General features: G+C 36.3%; 1 protein-coding gene across 2 annotated transcripts; it reads left to right on the forward strand.

The window, feature by feature from the left end:
• The first annotated feature begins 82 nt into the window (after positions 1–82).
• On the forward strand, positions 83–19,147 carry LOC112557055 (fez family zinc finger protein erm-like). 2 transcript variants are annotated; one of them, XM_025226656.1, is made up of 5 exons: positions 83–235; positions 883–1,628; positions 4,000–4,202; positions 7,866–7,927; positions 8,602–19,147. In XM_025226656.1, the coding sequence occupies exons 2-5, from the start codon at positions 891–893 to the stop codon at positions 9,567–9,569; spliced, it is 1,971 nt and encodes a 656-aa protein (XP_025082441.1). In that variant the 5' UTR covers positions 83–235; positions 883–890; the 3' UTR covers positions 9,570–19,147. The 2 variants fall into 2 exon arrangements, with proteins under 2 accessions (XP_025082441.1, XP_025082442.1); XM_025226657.1 differs by having other exon boundaries at positions 95–235; positions 1,014–1,628.
• Positions 19,148–19,197: the final 50 nt, after the last annotated feature.

The raw sequence follows: 19,197 nt of genomic DNA on the forward strand, positions 1-19,197 counted from the left end.
CTATGATAGCATCATACAGACATAAAGGGAGCTAAGACTGCAGTCGCTGTCAACGGCGTGCATCACTGACCTCCTCCTGGTTTGGATAATGTTTGCCAGAGGGCGTTGCAGGCGTTGGAGCAGTAAGCTCCCTTGTTACAGATGTCTTCAAGCGGTGTCGATTGTGGTTGTTTTTTATGCATACGCTTACATTCGTTAAACGTATGAAAACACGCCTACCTTTCGCGTGTGTTTTGTAAGTATTGTACATTAGTGCATCGTAATATTGTGTATTTCATGTTGTTTATAGTTGAGTATGGTAAATTTAGGCGAAATTCTTTCTATCTCTTCTCCTCGCTCTCTCTGACGGTGGCAATTTGAATGCACCCCCTTCCCCTTACTTTTTCACTCCCCTGTATATTTTTTATGCTTCCATGCGATTGTGTTGTTGTTATGTTACGGCGCATTTTTATTTATGTGGGTAACTCGAGCATTTGGGAAAATAATAATTTTATATTTGTAAGTAAAATTATACATGTTGATGGGGAAGCATCAGAACGGTGGATAGACTTTACCTCCATCCTATGTGCTCATTGCTCCCTCAACCCGCCGGTTTCCATATTTGTAAACAAAAGAGAAAAAAAAACCAAAAAACCCCATATAAACATGCATCAGCTAATCAGGCATATTTTCCAATTTTACTGACGCGCCCAATTTGGCATCTTACGTTTGTAGAAAGCGTTAGCTATCATTTACAAGTAGCAGAAGTTGAGGGAAAATATTGTAGAAAACGAGTAGGGTGCAACCTCATAAATTTGGTAGCTTATAGCTGTTGTAATAAAAAAAAAATATGTACTGTCACCATCATCTAAGAGCAGCTAATATTAAAATTTTTTCTGACAGACATCAGTATGGCAGACTTCATGGGAGGTCATGACCCAAATGGAGCTGCAACAGATAAAGATGATGGGATGCTTTTGCCACACACTTCCTTAGCAAGTGAAGCAAATGATATTCTTTCCCCTTCTTCTCAGGGCTCTGCAAGTTTGACCTCACCTGTTGGCTTCCTCAACCAGTCCTCTGTCTCAAACAATTTCGTCAACCAGTCACAGGCCACCTTTTTATCACACTCAGCACTAACTGGACTAGCTGCAGCTGCAGCCCATCATGCCAAATATACCTCTGCAGGACAGATCCCAAGCAGCAGAGTTATGCAGCCAGGCATGAGCTTGCCTATTCAGGGACTTAGCCGCAGCGGGCAAAGTGCTGGACCCAGCAATCCACTACAAACTCCAAACAAGTCATCCAGCATGGATGGTTCTTTCGAAAGTGATGAAGGAAGTGGAGGAGCAACCCTTTCCATATCCTACATGCGACAGGGAGAGAACTTTGTTTGCTCTCTTTGTGGAAAAACTGTTGCCTCCAAAGCTGCTATTACTCGACATATCCAGCTGACACATGAGAAGAAGAAGCCTTTTGAGTGCAACATTTGTCATCGAAGATTTGGCTACAAGAACATTTTGCTGGAGCACCAGAACATCCACTTTGGTATCAAGCCATACTCATGCAACCTCTGTGACAAGAGATTTGCTGCACGTTCAAATCTCTTTCAGCACCGCTTGCTTCATATGAAGCCTTTCCATTGTGAGGTAAGAAGAGTCTTGTGGCATTATGCTTTATATTAATGTGTGCATCTTTTTTCTTTATTTTTCTCAAAATTTGACCATTTTGTTTTAAATGCTACACAGCAATATATAATTGAATCTTGTAGAATAAGATAATGAGTTTAAGCTGCAGCCCACTTTTGTTTTCCTTATTATGTAGAAACATGCATAAATTGTAGGAGAAATACAAAGCCTGTGAAGGAAATTTGCCATATGAAGCATGAGAATATATAAACAGTTTAAAAAGCTTAGATCAGAGGACTTGTCTGGTGAGACTTTTTGTAATGAGCCAGACATGAAACCAGATATTTGTTCAATACTTGTTTTTAAAGGTCATTAATAATTTAATGTGTAAAAAAAATTATACTAATAATTAAAGTAGTTTCTAGACATAAAAGATCAAGATCATAATAAACATATGTACATTGATGTTGACTTATATACTTCACAAGTCAATAAAACCCTCGGTAATTTTAATGAAAACCTGTTGCATTTATTGAGAGGAAATGCTGATTCACCATAACCAAACTGCTGATGCAGAAATGAACATGTAAGAATAGTATCATGCAAGATTAAAAAGCTTAGTGGTGTAATGTTGAGACAACTAGAGCTTGTCCTTCTGTAAAATGGCATACATATTAAATTTCAATATATAAAGCATAGCATGGTGGGTAATACGTGTGCGTGTAGTGGAGGGTGAAACTTGATTAAATCCACACTGTTTGTCATACCAAATGTTGCAGGGATTCTGATTTCAGTTGTGTTTAAGTAGGGGGCTCTGTTTGTTTAGTGTATGTTGTTCTGCAGCATGTTTATTTTCTCTCTTATTTTTTCCGTTTATTTTCATTTCTGTTTATTTTCTCCCTTATAAATTTGTGCTGGCTACAGGTGAAACAGTTGTATGAGAAGAAATTGCAACATACGTGTAAGCGAATAAATGTGAGCATTTCCATAATTTGAGATGACACAAACAAGCATTATTATTGATTAAACCATTGACCCATTTTAAGGGGTGAATGGCCTTTCAATGCAAGTCTATATGTCTTGTATGTCACAAAAAGACAACTATCACAAGTGAGTTCGTGTAGAGATTTCTTTACACTTTTATTTCTTTTCTTGAACTCTTTATTGAACTGAGGTTGTATTTTTATTAAATGAGGTTTTTTTTTTCATGCTCACACACACAAAACAGAGAGGAAGAAGGCATCACTCAAAAGGTCAAGCATGAGTTGCAAAACATAAGCAGTCAAGTTAGGGAAGGGACATAATAAGTACAAGTGTTTCATTTATTTTCCTGCACGAATGGCATGCGTGAATAAGCTTGACCCAAATAAAGCAATAAGTTGAAAGTTAACAATAACATCACAGCTAGAAAAGTTAGTAATAGAAGTCAACCTTAGTGAATCTGTACCATCTAGTATCCAAAAACATGTAATACTGTGAATATGATAAAAAATGATACAACTTTATTAATCCACAAGGGCAGTTCAAGATAGTGCTCATGGGCTAGCAATATGCAGATAAGTACTACATAATAAAAACAATTTTTCTCTCTCACATGCTTTATACAACAGTAAGATGCAGTTGGTGACCTTAGGTCACCTTAGGCTAATACAAAGTTACAGCCAGTAGAATTGATCAAATGAACAGCACGTGGAATGAATGAGTTGTGGTTCTGCACACAGGCATCGTGTATCTGCACCCAGACAAAAGTGAGAACTCATATGATTAGGAATAGTGATGATGGGGGATGCCTTCCTAAGGATTTGCTGATGACTTAAGACTGTGAAGTCCTTCTGCCTGATTCCTGATCTCTTGGAACAGATATTAACAAAGGAGATAAGACTGTTCCCTATGGAGAGGTCGTGGAACCAAGAACCAAGAGATGAAAGAAAAAGTGATACGAATTTCAATGAAGGACTGATAAAACCAAATGAGAATGACAGAGCTGACAGAGAAAAACCTGAGTTTCTGTAGGAGGTATAGGCGTTGCTGGCTGTTATGGAAGATCGTGTCAGTGTTGTCCCATTTAAGCTTGTTATCAAAGACAGTACCTAAATATTTATAAGAGTCAACTATCTCAATGGCATCATCATGGATTAGTACTGATGACTGCTGCTTGCTTGTTCTTCCAAAAGTCAAATATGTTGCTAAATTCCTTGACCCTTTCTCAAGACTTTGACTCTATAATGTCATACAAGATGTCCTGATTGCCATGGTATAGCCAGGATGTAAATCACTAAGAACTAGAAAACATTCTAATTTCTTTACTTTTTAGCATGCATAAGCTTTTAGGAGATGCTTTCAAGACAGCATTTTAAATTTGTCAAATTAATGCTTTTGTGATACTCCATAGGTTTGCAACAAGAGATTTGACAGAGCTGACCAGTTGCAGCGCCACCTCAAGCTTCATCCTACATCAAATATCCTATCCTGCAACCTCTGCAACTTCCAGGCTACAAATGTTGAAACATTAAACAATCATCTGAAAGAAAGCCACACTTTACAAACATACAACACACGAAGCCGCTTCGGTAACCCTCTGGAAGGTGACCATAGGTAAGGCCTTGTGAGCTATTGTAAGGTTGACCACTGATAAGTGTGATCAATCAGTATTCATCATTTTTTGGAGCATAGATTTATAGTTGCCCTTAGTACGTTGTTAGTCATTATAATGATTTTGTTTTATTTAATTGTTTGAAAATGGGGGAGACTGGCAAGGATTTATATACCAAAAGTTAAGTATATATGTAAATCTTATGCTGGTACAGAAAGGCTGGAATCATAATTGTTACTGTTACGGCAGTCTGTAAAAATGATTCATGGACTAGAGTTAAAATCTTGGATAATTGAACATCATCATCACAGTATTAAAAACTCATTTAGCCTGCATTATTATTCTCTGTGAACTGCAGCATTGCTTTAACAACAGAAAATTTTGAAATCATTTGTAATTTGTCTAGCATAGATGATGAATGACCAACTTTATTAATCCTAGTTTTTCAAAAGTTAAAGTACTAAATTATGAAAATTTTGGAAAAATGTGAAATTGAACTAGTTACAAGGCAAGTGGTGCATCATAGCAAAATCCAAAACAAGCAGTCTTGCATATGAAACCTTTCTTAAGTCACACCTACATCACTTACCCATGCACACACAAGGGACAATTTGTCTGTATTTGAAAAACTGGATACCAGGTGGTACAAGCGATTTCAAGTGGCTACACTTGACCTGATACATGATTGGGGGGTCATTGACCATGAAGGGGTTGTCACAATGTGGCGATAGCCAGTTTATCTTAGCAAGAAGATCAAACCAGGTGGAGGTTAGTGTGAAGAAAACAGTGTAGAAAAAAAAATCACCTTTAACCACAAAGGTGGGCTACCCCAGTCAACGACATCAGACTGTGGATCTTAATATAATCATTTGTTCAAATTTTTTTAATCAAGGCATCTAAGTAAAGAAGTTAAATCCAGATTTGAACCATTACATTGTGTAAACAAGTATTTACAAAACACTATCAGGATGCATGACAATAGTAGAAGAGAATGGTACAAATCACAGACCACAAAGGAAGTGGCAAGATATGGAGACCGATCTCATCTGTCCACTCCATAAGAAAAACGGCACAAAGCCACAATCCAGCACACAGAGGAACTAATGGAAGATGTAGATCCACAAGTTGATGACAATAATACCAGAACAGATCCTAGACAAAACAAAAAAAATAAACAGCTGCCCGATCCAGCCTGTTAGGTAAGGGGACATCACTCTTTATCTCTCTTTCTCTCTCTCTCTATATATATCATTGTCTGAGAAAAGAACAAAATCTAAAAGTATATAATAAAAATGTTAAACAAAAACTTATTTTCATTTCCTTCTCCAACTTGTGCCCATATATGCTCAATAAAAGACAAGAAAATTAGAAAGATGATATGCACTTCAATCCTATGCTGCACATGCTCAATGGTCAGTGTCTGTCACTAATGTGAAGATTAGTTGGGGCGCCTGGTATTGTAGTGGTTAAAACACTCGCTTGTCACCACTGCAGTGAGCGGCTCAGGGTTCAGATCTCATCTCGGGACACCTGTTTGCAGTGCTGGTGGGGTACTCCAGTTCCCCACTCCCTCTCCCCAAAGTGCGAAATCACCGCAAAGTGGAATCACTTTCTTACTAAATAAACCAACCAACCAAACTAAACCAAGTGAAGATTAGCTGTCCAGATTCAGATCTCATTTTTCGCAACTCTTCTTTGCATGTGACACCTCTTTACATGGCCAGCTGCTTGCTATGATATAGTTGCTGACTTGGCATAAAGCAAAGCCCCTTCCCTCTTCCTGCTCGTGCTGCATGCATCTCATTAGCACAATAAATCATATGCTTGCAAAGTATAGATGAGCATGTATTAAAGAAAGAGAGCATAAGACATAAATAGCATTCATTAAAAATATCAACAGAGTCCATACAAATTGTAGAAAACTAGAGAAGTAAAAGGAAATTCCATTTCCTGGAAAAGAGGGAATTTTTTCCTTTGAAGTAGTAAAGATCCTGTAAATAAAAAGCTGCTTCAGAAGGAAAAAAATTATTTTTGTGCACAGTGGTGTGAGCAGTTAGCCAAATGGCTAGAAGACTGGCATCCATACCTGGGGGCGCATTTGTTTGATACTTGTGGTCAATCCAGTTGTCAAAAAGAGTACCTGACTCTGTACAAGGTTGGGGAAGGAAAGGCAGTGAGAGGGAAAGGAGATGGGAACTGCACTCACATAAATATAGCCCCCAGAAAAGTGGGATCTTTACTCCTTAGTGACCTAAAAGGGTTTGGGGAAGACATTTACCTTGACCTTTTTAATGGAGGAAAAAAAAACAGAAGTCCTGCAATGAAATAACTTTGGAGCTTGAATGATGGCATTCCCCCAGAAATCTTTGATACTCTGCATTCTGCTTAGTCTGGTCTGGGCAGTTTGCAACAAGAGGCAAACATATAGCTTGTACTTACTAGTGTTAAGACTTTGACAAGGATTGATGATGGCGATGAAACTTGATGCATGGCTACTCTGGAAGAATCCATGCTCTGTCATGGTAATTGTAAAATAAATTTAGTTGCCATACAATGCTTATTATAGTTCCATTTATTTTGTTTATTATTTTTCTGCTTCCCCACCAATAATGGACTTGGACATGCTGTGATATATAGGTGGGGCTGTTCCCTTTCACCCATTTTTGCATATTTTGTTGATCCAGGATTACTAGTCCTGTGACTCTAGTCTTGCTGGGTATTTATTGTCCTGTAGCTGAACGAAAGATCAGCCCCTAAAGCATCTCAGGTGGTTATGCATGTCATGCCTCCATGGCTTGGGTCATGTTCTGTGATTTTCCTGTGCCTCAGGTGGACTTCATGATGCATGAGAAATGCAGACTCTTAGTAAAACATTTCCTTTCTCTTGCATTCTCTTGTACAGTTAGAACATTGTCATACTGTTCGATGTTCTAGTAACAGTCTGTTACTTATAGGACTTAGTATTACCTGTTACTTAGGAAGTGATCATTGCTTCCATTTGATTTGAAGTTGCACATCAGGAATATAAATTCTTAGATGTGTAAATGTGTATACACATCATTCCAAGTGAATTTTTTTTCTTACAGTACAGATATAATACTGTAACTAACAGTCTAATTTCTTCTGTTTGTGTAAACTGAATGTGCATTTTATTTGCACAAGTTTGAGATCTACCTGAAAGGGATTTTCCTTTTATTTGTAGAATTGCTATTTTCTATTGATTTAATTTTTTTGATAAGTCTAAACTATACATTTTGTTCTTCAGTATGTTTTAGTTCCAGCAAATCCTTTTACTGTCATGTCATCATTGCATAGAAAATGCATTTGCACATCTGTTACATTTATAATTTTTTTTAAATTATAGTATAAACCAGCATTAAAAGTAACTTTCAGAGTAATGATAAATAAGCTGGAGATTGTGATCATTGGTCAAAAAGCTTTATGTGCTTAGAATTGCATGCACAATGAGTGACTTTTTATTATGCTATGGCAACTACATTTTTTTTCTTAGAGACGACAAAGGTCCAGTTTATAAAACCTTAGAATTTCATTACACTTGTTTAATTTTTTGGGGATGCAGTTGAAAAAAGAAGGTATTGTTCTTAAAAATAATCTAAGTGTTTGTGCTTTAAACTTCAGCTATTCACTACTGATGTTTATTTCAGAGCACCTGATCTACCTACACAAGTTCCCCTCAGCTTAGCAGGAACTAGCAATTCTTCCACAGGTAAAGAAGATTAAATGTATCAATTTATCATTGCAGGTTTTTTCTTGCTCAGTCTCACTGATTTTCTCTAACATTTTTCTTATGTGAATGAGAGTTGGTAGGATGTGTTTTTGTTTCACTTGTTAACGATTATGTGATTGAAAACAGTTTTTCATTCAATTCTTAGCCCTTTTAATGGCTTAAAAAGTATGATTTATATTGAAAAGGTTTTGTGCCCAAATAAATGTGTGGGTGCAAGAAGAGGAATTTTCCTTTTCTTTTGCATTTCATTTTCTTGGATGTACATATAATAGTGTGATAGAGTAGTGCAAGTAGGCATCTATGAGTATGGGTGTGTATGATAAGTAGTTATTAAGTGGTTGCCATCATCAAGACATGTTTCTTTTACAATGTCACTTGGCAAATAATTCATTTTTGACCTACACATAAAGATTTCACATAATTGAGAGTAACAATATTTTTGCATTGAAAACTAAGAATTCAGCTGTTCCTATCGAAAATATGACATGTTTGGAGCTTAGGAAATATTCTTGAAAGGTATTGTGAATTAAAATTATTGTAAATAAAGGAATTTAAGACTTAATGAATCAGTCTGTTGCATGTGATGTGCAATGATATTAATATTGATGCTTTGTTATAAGTTTTACTTTATCTATTTATTTATTGTTTTGCAGGATCATTGTCTAATTTAGAAAGTGAAGCAATGCGCAGGATTGACACCATCTGTTCTCAGCTAGCTGTGCGTAATCAGGGTCCAGGCAACCTGCCAAACATCAAATCTGAACCTACCTCACCTATCATGGGCTCCAGCCCACATGGCAGTTTACCTCCAATTAGTCCCTCAAATAATCTAGCTTCACCTCCTTTTTCAATGGGTGGAGACTCCGGATCAAATTATCCTCCCAATGTTGCAGCAGGTCATTTTCGGGGAAGTTCAGGTCAAGGTTATTCGGGTGGGGATGGATTCTCCTCAGGCTCTTCATCAGCAGCAATTCATAGTGATGACAGCCACAAAGAAGATTTGACCATGATGTCTGCAAGTGTACAGGATCCAGGTATTATGTTTTTAGGGGATGCTTCATCCTCAAGTGGCCCAGCTTCCAGTTGCAGACAAGCTATGGGCCATTTTGTCGCACCCAGTCGACGCAACCCTTCAACTCCTAGTATTCCTGGAATCCAGGCATTCTCCAGGCAGAACCGCAATGGCCCAGCTCCTTCCCCGCTGCCTCTTCAACAAGCTACCTCAGACCGTGTCAGGTCCTCAGCTGACTCCACGAGCAGTATGTCGGAATTTTTTTCCACACTGCAGGCACTTATTCACCGATCCCAAGATATCCCAGAGTTGAATGTCACTATCTCACGCCCGAAGTCCAAGCAAGATATGGGCACTCAGCATACCGCAGTCAACATACAAGGGGACATTCCAGCTTTGAATGATATTTTGGTTTACTATGAGTCTCAGGGTAAGATCTACCGATGCAACCATTGTAAGATTCTTTTTGAAGAAAGAGGCATGTATTTCCTGCACAAGTCCCTTCATGGAGAATTAAGTCCTTGGGAGTGTAGCATCTGCCATAAGATCTGCACCGACAAGAATGATTTTCATCTGCACTTTGTGAATGAGCAGCATTTAGGACATTAATTATGCAGAAGCACAAATGCTCTTCAGGATAAAAAAAAAGATATTTGGATGTTGTTTTGCATGACTTTATCAAATAAGCGTGCATCTTGTGTAGGCTTGCTGATAGGCATTCAGGTCCTACTTGATAAAGTTTTGTGTCTCCATTGTTTTTGCATTGTGTCACTTGAAAAAAAAAACTACTTTTGAACAAACTATTTATCATAAATTCAAGGTTTCAGCTGATCAACATTTATATATTACCAGACCTGACTTTGTTTAAAGCATTGAGTTTGTAAAGGAAACATAATCAGACTCCAGATTTCATCAGTTTCCTAAAAACTGAAGCAGACAACAGAAGTGAATGCAGATGAAGATGAAAATGATGATAGGTGAAAGAACCAGAAGAAAAGGACATAAAAGACAATTAAATATAAATGAAATCAAGTGGGAGAGGAGGAAGAAACATGTCCTTTACGTCAAAGATCACTTATTGATACTTATGACTAAGTGATAGGCATGTTTGAGGACAACTTCATTGATGAAAAGCCTTAATTTTTTTTTATGTTCTTGTTGATATGTCTCTACCCCAAGTAAGTTTGTTCTCAAGAGAAATTTTATTTACAATGGGGAGAAAAGAAATTCAGGAGAATAATCTTTTTTGAGACCTTAATTATACTGAATAATTTAACTAGAATTTAATGTCAAATATCTCTTTTTTTTTTTTGAAAGAAATCAAGATTTGGTATATGAAATGAAACAGTTTAATATAGTCAGCATATTGCTTCTACGGGTGAATTGACATATTAATGCTGGTTTAAGCTTTGCATGTAATGACTTTTTTTGGGAAATTTAATCTGATTAACTCAGGTTTTGACTTCGAAGATTATGGCAGGGCTGCAGAGAAGATACCTTTTTGAGTTGATGATGGCATTTTGCAAAGCAATTTCAAGGACAGTGATGTATAGCATCGACTGGCGGAAGTGTTGCCATGTCACTGCACTACCAGATTCGTCAAACTGATCATAATATTTTTAATAACTTTGTTTATGTGGAGATCCCCAAGCCATGTGGAATGCAGACCTGAAGAGATGTACAGTAGCTTTCCTTTCATGATGGCAAGCTACTTGTAGCAGCCTTGACATGTTGCATCAACAGTTAAGCAGTCTCCTGGGGCCGATAAATGTGATTGAAATATTCTTTGGGAAAAGTGGATACTGTGAGTAGTCATGACCTTCTTCTCTGTTGCTATGGAATGATTGCATTGTGAGCCAAGATTTTCAATATAATATTTTGTGTGTGCATGTGTAGGGTGAACTCTTAAAAACCTTCACATGCATGGGCATAGTACAGTTGCATTTGAACTGTTAGTATCAGCAACTGTTTTAGGGATAAAGTGACTGCAGGGTAAGTTTCAGTAGTCTGCAATGTAGAAGGGATAGGGAGCAGAGATGGCCTTAGCAGTATGTGGGGGCCTGGGTGAGTGTCATATGCGGGGCCAAGAGCCGTAAGTGTAGGCTATATATTGTACCACATCATGGGGGACCCCTCAAAGGCTGCCTCTGTAGGTAGGAAGGATTCTTGCCATTAGGCTAACTGGTTTCGTGCATAATATTTAATGGCATTATAAATATGTAAATCAGGGTGTGATTTCTTGTGTGTGAAAGTGAAAAAGTAAGTGTTGGTGCTTGACAGTGGGAAAATGGATGAATTTGAAGAAACAATTAGTCCAAATCTCTAGTATTCAGGAATCTTTTAATAGGGATGGGGGATTTTTCATAGCTTTGAACTTGGACTTTAGAAACACTTGGACGTATGTTAACTGTGTGTTGCTTTTGTTTTTTTAATAACCCTACAAAGAGATGTATGTGAGATTAACCAACTCCTTGACCTACTGTCTTCAGTCAGTACAAGTTGCGAATGCATCAGAACTCTGTGCATGGTCACCATAATATTTGAACAGAGAGAGAGAGTGCATGTCAGACAAATCATCCAGGAAGCTGTACTGTGCATTGAAAGATTGGTTCCTTTGGAAATGTGACGGGTTTTTTATTTTTGTTTTGTTCATTAGGCCCTCATTCTCCCCACTCTTTCTAAATATGTAATTGTGTTTCCTCTGCACTTAGAAAAAAAATTACATAAAAGTGGTGTACAATAAGGACCCAAAAGCAACTAGCAATTCAGTAATAAAAAGATGGCATTTCTAGGGTATTTCCCCCTGGATTTAAGCAACAGCAAGAGGCAGCTCATTAATATGTCAAAAACCACGTTGTTGATGATCATTGGTTATTGTTGTAGAGAGGTTGTGTTGAACTTGGTCTTTTATGTTCAAGACAAAATATTTTCCCTCATTTTGATGGTTATGCATGAACTGCATTTTCTTATTAATTTAAGGCAGAAAACTTACACATTGTAAAATGAGAAAATGATACAGCAGCATGTAAGCAGATTACGGAGGCAGCAGTCAGCACATTGATTTATTTACTAATCTGATGTTGATGCAAGATTTAAGATGTAAGAATAATTGAACTTTCTAAATGACAGATTTGAGTACTGATAATTTCTTTGTTTTGCACTTTGTGTTTCTCAGGTAGTTACATTTTTACCATTGTCATTTGGTTTTTTTTCAACAGAGTAAATGCTATGTGCACATCCATTTTTTTGTCGAAGCTACTGAGACACTGTTGGTATGATACATGTGCAAAGCGATTTTAAGAACGTATGCTAATGTAATTTTTTAATATATTTCTTTGTCATTCATTGTTAACAAAATGTTTTTCTTAAATGGAATACTGTATTACTGTAGTGCTTATTGTAACACTCTGCAGATAAGATAGTTATGGCATAATGTTAACTGCTATTGCAAGAGGCAGTGACGAGCATAACCAAAATGCACATGACAACTATAGTTTTTAGCCAGAGCCAGTGTGTTAAAATATCGCTCGTTTCTCATTTATGTAGGCTTTATTTATTTTGCCCATGAGTCTTTATGTTTTTTTCGTAGGTAATATTATGCTGTTTAATTGTAATTAAGATTTTCTTTTGCATCCTAGTATGTTACTTTTACATTTCTAACCTTTAAGAGAAATGCGCATCCCCTGTTGATGCTGGTAAATATCACCTACATGAGATTTCCTTTATTTTTCTCCTTCTTGGCTGCTGGTTTGGCAAGGTGAAAGGTAGCCATAGCATGTCGTGTGTTAAAAGACACAACAACTATAAGAAGAATACACCAGTCCAGTGCTAAAATGCTTGTCACAAAGACAGCAAGGAATGTGCTTCTATCCTGCCTCCAGTACGTCATTTCTCTCAGGATGCTACCTGTTTAAAGTGCTGGACTATCTTGTGATATTATAGCCATAGTTGCTGATTTGACATGAAAGAACGACCAAGTGTGAATAAATGGTGTTTTTGTTGTTGTTAGGCTATATTGTTTATCAAACAAATAGTCATTTTTGTGTTGTTGGACAAGGAAATCTTGCCTAGAGCACCCGGACCACTCATCTTGCTTAGTCATTTGTAATAGCATGTTCCCTATTAGCATAAGCAAATCTTACCTCTTACTATGTACTACATTCATTTATACTGGTCTTCACTTTCTTCAGACCTATCTGTGATTTTCTTGATTTTTGTTTTTTACCCCATGGAAATGGACATCACTAATTTTTTTTTATTAAAAGTAGGTGATTTGAAGTTTGCTCAGATAATCTGGCTGCACGGCAAAGAAATACTTTCATTGAGAGTATAGAAATACATTTTGCTCTTATGTATGCTTTTGCTGTGATGTTCTCCATTCATTTGCCATTTTCTTGCTAAAAACCTTTTCTTATACATGGTAACAAAAACAGCAGGAACATATTAAGGTTTTTTGCATGGGTGTGTGGGGCTTGCTCTCAAGACCATCAGAAGCTAATGATCTTTTATTGGTGGTTTTGAAAAAGTTGCCCCCATATTCCTTATTTTTGAGAAGAGGCTCCTAGGATTTGCACATGCATTCCTCACCTTGGCCTTACCCTTTCTTTGTCATGATGTGCAAGTTGCAGATGTTGAGTTAGAAAAAAATTTGGCGGTGACTGTAACCACATGTTTATGGGTTATCTTCTGATTGTTATTGTTGCTTTCTTGCTTTGTTTAGGTATGCAACAAAATGCACCATTGGTCCTTTTCTGATTGCAGCAGGCATTCATTGTTGCTGCCTTTTACTGTCATTCTAGAGATAAGGTGTAGAGACAGTAAGACATGACGATAAAAAATAACTAAATTTTTTGTTGTGCTTTTGTGGAAGGGAGGGGCAAGAAAATCGAAGTGTATGATCTTTGAAAAGTACTCTGTAAATAAACTGATTTCTTCAATAACTTAAAGAAAATTTACATCAACAGTTGACATTTAATGGTTTCTAAGAAAAGCACTCAGTCCCCTGTCCCCTAGCCCAGGAAACAGAAGACACGAAACCTCCTTTTTCTGTACCTGACATTACTGTTCTTATTCATGAAATTACCCGAACAGTAGATTCAAGAGTGAGTGCAGAGTACAAAACCTCTAACAACTTCTTTGATCGTGGTGTTAATATGTAATATTGCTCTGTTTTGCATTTAAAAATCATTTGATAAAATACCAGTTTTCTATCACTCATGTTGATGCATTATCAATAATATTAGGCAGCCATGATAATGCCTTTATTTGCCATATGTTCTTGAGAACTTTATGACTTGTTATGTAAGAAGAGACATTAATGAACAGTGACTTTAAATATGCAAACACACACTTAGGGTGTTGCACTTTTTTCAGTTAAACGTGTTTTAAAACATTAATGATGACACATACAAACCTTTTTATAAGAGATTTTATAAATGGGTGCATAGAACATTCAAGATTGTGTGCCATGATAGTCTAAGAAACTAACATTTAATTTTAGTCATCTCTGTGGGAGTATCATTTTATAATCTTTATTTAAATTCACCTTCTGTCTGCTAGAGTGGGTATGGAAATGCATAATATATTTTAGTGGATAATAACTTACCAATTTGGCTACATGTGTTTTTCAGTAATGCTATTCATACATGCCTGCACATGAATGGATTTTAAGATTCCATATTTCTGTTTGTTGTTTTTAGTTAAAATCATTAGAAAACTGTTTTTGCCCAAGTTAGAAAAACATTAAAATTGTTTATAGTTTTTATCCACCCTAAAAAATCTCATGTTGTCTTTTATAAATCATGTTGTCTGTGCATACCAGTTTTTTAATTTTCATTGAGCTGTTGTAATTTTTCTACAAGTTTTTTTTTCCCCAGTCATAGCACTTGCCAAGTGCTTACTTATATCAGCGTTTAATACATTCTCCATTTGTCACCAACAGAGGTGTTTTGTTTAGATGTGTAATTGTTGCCAGTACTATGATTGTAGTATTGTCTTTTGTTGTTTCTTATCTATTTTATTCAAGAACTACATCAAACCTCATGGTGTTTTGAGACATTTTATTGCACAGAATATAGAGTATATACCAGCACTGCTGACAAAAATCTAAATTTCGTGGATTCAGGGAATTTTTTTGTTTCCTTTAAGGCCTATTAAGGCATGAAGGGGTATCTTACAGCAAGGTAATGCTGATGTTTCTATAATGAAAGTAATGTCATGCACCTCAAAACAAATGTGACTTGTAAGTGACTTATCAGTTTGTAGAGTAACTCATAATTTGCCAATTTTAGGCTGCTTTATGTGCAGTGTTAAATGATTCCTAGACAGCACTACAACATGTTGTTTTGGTTAAAACTTGTGGAAGCTTGAAGGAAAAAACCTTTGGCCCACAAGTACCTTTGAGTTAGGCAGATCCTTGACCACTGCCAGAACTGAACAACTTTGAAGAAAGTTGACATTTTTGTTAACAGCATGTGGGCATTAAAGAACTATTACTCAGGGAAGCTTTTGACTAATATGTCTTATAACTGGTAGTCAGTCCTTTTCGGTATCAAAAAGCAGGTTATGCCAGAAAGTTTTTCTTTTTAACAAAACTGGACAAATTTTATGATGTATGCATTCTGCTGTATGGAATATACATTACCATGCTTAAGACCTCGCTAGTGGAAAGTTCTGAGGAGTGCATTGAAACCCTGTTTCTTTTGCAGTATAGTAAGATTTGTATACAGAAAAGCAGCTAATACAGTGTAAGGACAGAGTTTATTTTGCATGATTGTGAGTGGGTTCTTCAGAAAACACATACATTTTTTTTTTTGTTAAACTAAAAATTAACCAATGTCCATAAGAAGATGCCATTTATTTACAGGGACATAAGAGCCCTTCTAAATATGACACTGTAGGATTCTAGATAAAATAACTGTGAGATTGTGATGGTTGTTCCGTTTATCTGTAATGTGTTTAGATTTTTTAATAAATCAGGGATAAACAGTGGTCATCATCTTCATCATTGTATTCGTCATTATGTTTATTATTACTAGTATGACTATTGATGGTGATGATATTCCTGTACTTTTTAAAGGATTTGTATTAAAGTTTTTTTTTTTAATCTTTAATTCCATACTTTTTCTAGCTTACCTTTTGCTCTCTTTGGAAACATTTTATTTTGATCTTCATGTATATAGTTTTTCCAGTCTTTGAAAGTGTAAAAATGTTTCTTATATATTTCAGTGTTGTCTGTATACCTTTGTGAATGTGTCAGATTTATTTTAGCACAGTTACTTAGCAGGTGATTGTGGGTAGAAGGAATAATATTTTTTTGTGCGTACTTTATAGTTGTGAAATTGGTAGCTGTTGTCAAAGTTGTTGACTCTGTATGCTGCTGCTCTTGATGTTGGACTAAAAATTGCTTCCTCATTCTAGTTCCAGACCTCTGCCACGATATACCTCATAAACGTTTACCTAGATTTTTTGCACACAAGACATGCATAAACTTCTATGTGTGCACTTGTGTGGGTGTATGCATGTTTGCTATGTTTCATTTGTGTTGTGAACTTAATTGTACCTCTGAGCTATTGTAAATGTACATACACAGGTTGACTATATTTTGTTGTTGTATTTGATCTATGGGCATTTGAAAATTTAAAAAAAAAATTTTTCCTCAGGGTTGGTCGTGATGCACTGCTGTTTTGACAGTTGTACCTCAAGTAACCTCTTGAAATTCATTAGTTGCGAACAAACATTTTTTCCAGCTTTTAAGAGTATGCCAGTTTAAAGAAATGTTAATTGATTGTTCAGTGACCACGCTATGGTAGATTGACTCTTGTGTCACAAAATAATAAAAACTTTGTACTTTCTTTTGTAAGTATTCAATGGAGTTCAGATAGAAAACTTGATCAAGTGTCATATTAATTACGAGTTGTTTTAGTATTACATACTTTGGCAATGTTTTAATTTTCCTCAAAGAGAGAGGAAATATAAGTTTGTTTTTATTGGGCAGTCTACAAAGTCACATATGGACACCCCTGCCCCACAAGACTGGAGTATTCAAAAAATACCTCATATGGTCATTGAGCTCTTAAATTCTTTCTAGCAGTTCATGGCAGCACGAACTATAATATATGCAAATTCTTTAGAAGGTCAAGGTCTTAGGATCATAGCATTCTGTTGCTGAGGCTGTTGGAAGCGTGTGTGGCAGTAACAGTGGAAGCCTCTCTGTGGTGCTTGCTTGTGTGCCACATGAAGATGGCATTCTGGGTTATTTCCAGGCAGTACACTTCCAAGTCTTCCAATGGTTTCAGTTTCAGAATGGTTCCTTCATGTTCAGCGGTCAGCTTGTGAGCATTCCTTTGCCATTTTTGTGTAATAGAGGAATTCTGATAAAATTTTTACAAGGCAGGGAATGTTTGTCTATAATAAAGTAATAACAGTTTTATTTGACTGGAAAGAGATTAAATTTTGCGGAAGGGAGTAAGCAATGTTAGAAGAATATACATGTCAAATTTCCTTAAAGATGGGTGCAGACAGACTCTAAACATGGGTCTTTTCAGCCTGTCTCAGAACACATGCTTTCTGTAACAGCTGATGAAAAATTGGCAGATCCTGTGTATTTGGGCTTATGTAGAACTGAAGCATAATTCTGTAGGTTTAAATTGTGATTGTGTAATGAGTTCATGAACACAAGCAGCATGAAGATCAATTTACATGAACATCACCAGAAACATTTATTAAACATATTAGAGAAACAGTACAAAGTCTATATTCTTAAGACTTAAAAATATTGTAATTACACATATATTCTACCATCAACTCTAGAATATAAGTCTGTTTGTTTGTCATGCAAATTTTATAAGGCTTCAGTGCACAGGTGTCAGCAGTTTTTCATGCATTTAGACTGCCTGTGCATGGCCTTATGCAGCATAGTATTTAATACCTGCAAACATGGCAGCTATTGTGTAAAAAATACGATTGATGCATTGGTCAGACTGAAGAGTAACAGCTATTACAAAGCACAATCTATGTTTTTCTTTCATTTGGTGTAGAGTTGCAGCATGTGTATCCTTAAGAGTATGCCATAAACTGAAATTGCGATACCTTCCTCCTTTTCCATAGTTTAATACATGCCTCCTTTGAAAGTCTCAGGAAAAGCACTAGTCTTTGACTTCCTTTCCCGTCCCACTCAGATCAATCATGTTTTACGAGTATTTCCATTGTTTAAAATTGTCAGAATGGCATTTGTATACACATACACAAATGTGAATTTTTTTGTGAAAGGGGTGGGATGGGTTTAAATTATTATCTAGCATTAAAAAATTTGTCTCTGAGTTGGTGTAATTCCCTTCCTACTGTTTTCTAAATTCTATTGTTCACCCCACACCTCTTTTAAGTGACCTCCTTCCACACATTGTTTTTTTTCTTGGGTACCCCCAACCTGTTTCTATGATTGTGTAACTGTGTTTGAAGCATTTCTAGGAGGACATTAATTTTTGGTGTATATTGTGCGTACATGTAGCTACAAGGGATAACAATTTTGGCAGCAGGCTTGCTGTAAAAAAAAGGCTTGATAGCCTCCCCCCCCCCCCCCGAAAAAAAAAATTGAAATGTGATTAAGATTTTGTGAGAAGTGCTAACATCTAGATACAACCTTTGATGCTAAGAAGTGGTGATTATTCAAAGGATCGGTTGTCTCCCATCCCCAACCCCTCAGCACAGCCTCTGCATCTTGGACCTCAGCTCCCAAATGATACAATTTGGTGTAATGTTTCCATATAAATTTGTCACCATCTCTGTATTTGTTTACCTCCATATATCTATTTATGTATCTGTACTTTAGCATTAAATATCATAAGTAGCATTCATTGTTCTGCTGTTTAACCTACACTAATTGTGGATAACTTCAGACAAGTTATAAAACACATAGACTAGAGAAAATGCAGAAAAAGATAAATACCCATTCATGCATATGCACACACACACACACAGGTATTGATGTTCATACACATGAAAATGAGTGCAAGCATGTGCTCATCATGGACACACACATTTAAGCACTGTTGGTGATTCCAAACAGCTTGAACAAGACAAAATATAATGCAGACAAAACAACATTGTTAACAATATTAACACTCCTTGGTCTATATATCTATTGATGTATCTGTATTTTTAGCATTAAATATACATATTAAATGAAATCTTGTTCCTTGTATTTTTTTGGTGTTGATGTTAGCAAGTTGACTGTCTA

The sequence above is a fragment of the Pomacea canaliculata genome, linkage group LG2, assembly GCF_003073045.1.
Source record: "Pomacea canaliculata isolate SZHN2017 linkage group LG2, ASM307304v1, whole genome shotgun sequence".
In the NCBI taxonomy this organism is placed as follows: Eukaryota; Metazoa; Mollusca; class Gastropoda; order Architaenioglossa; family Ampullariidae; genus Pomacea; species Pomacea canaliculata.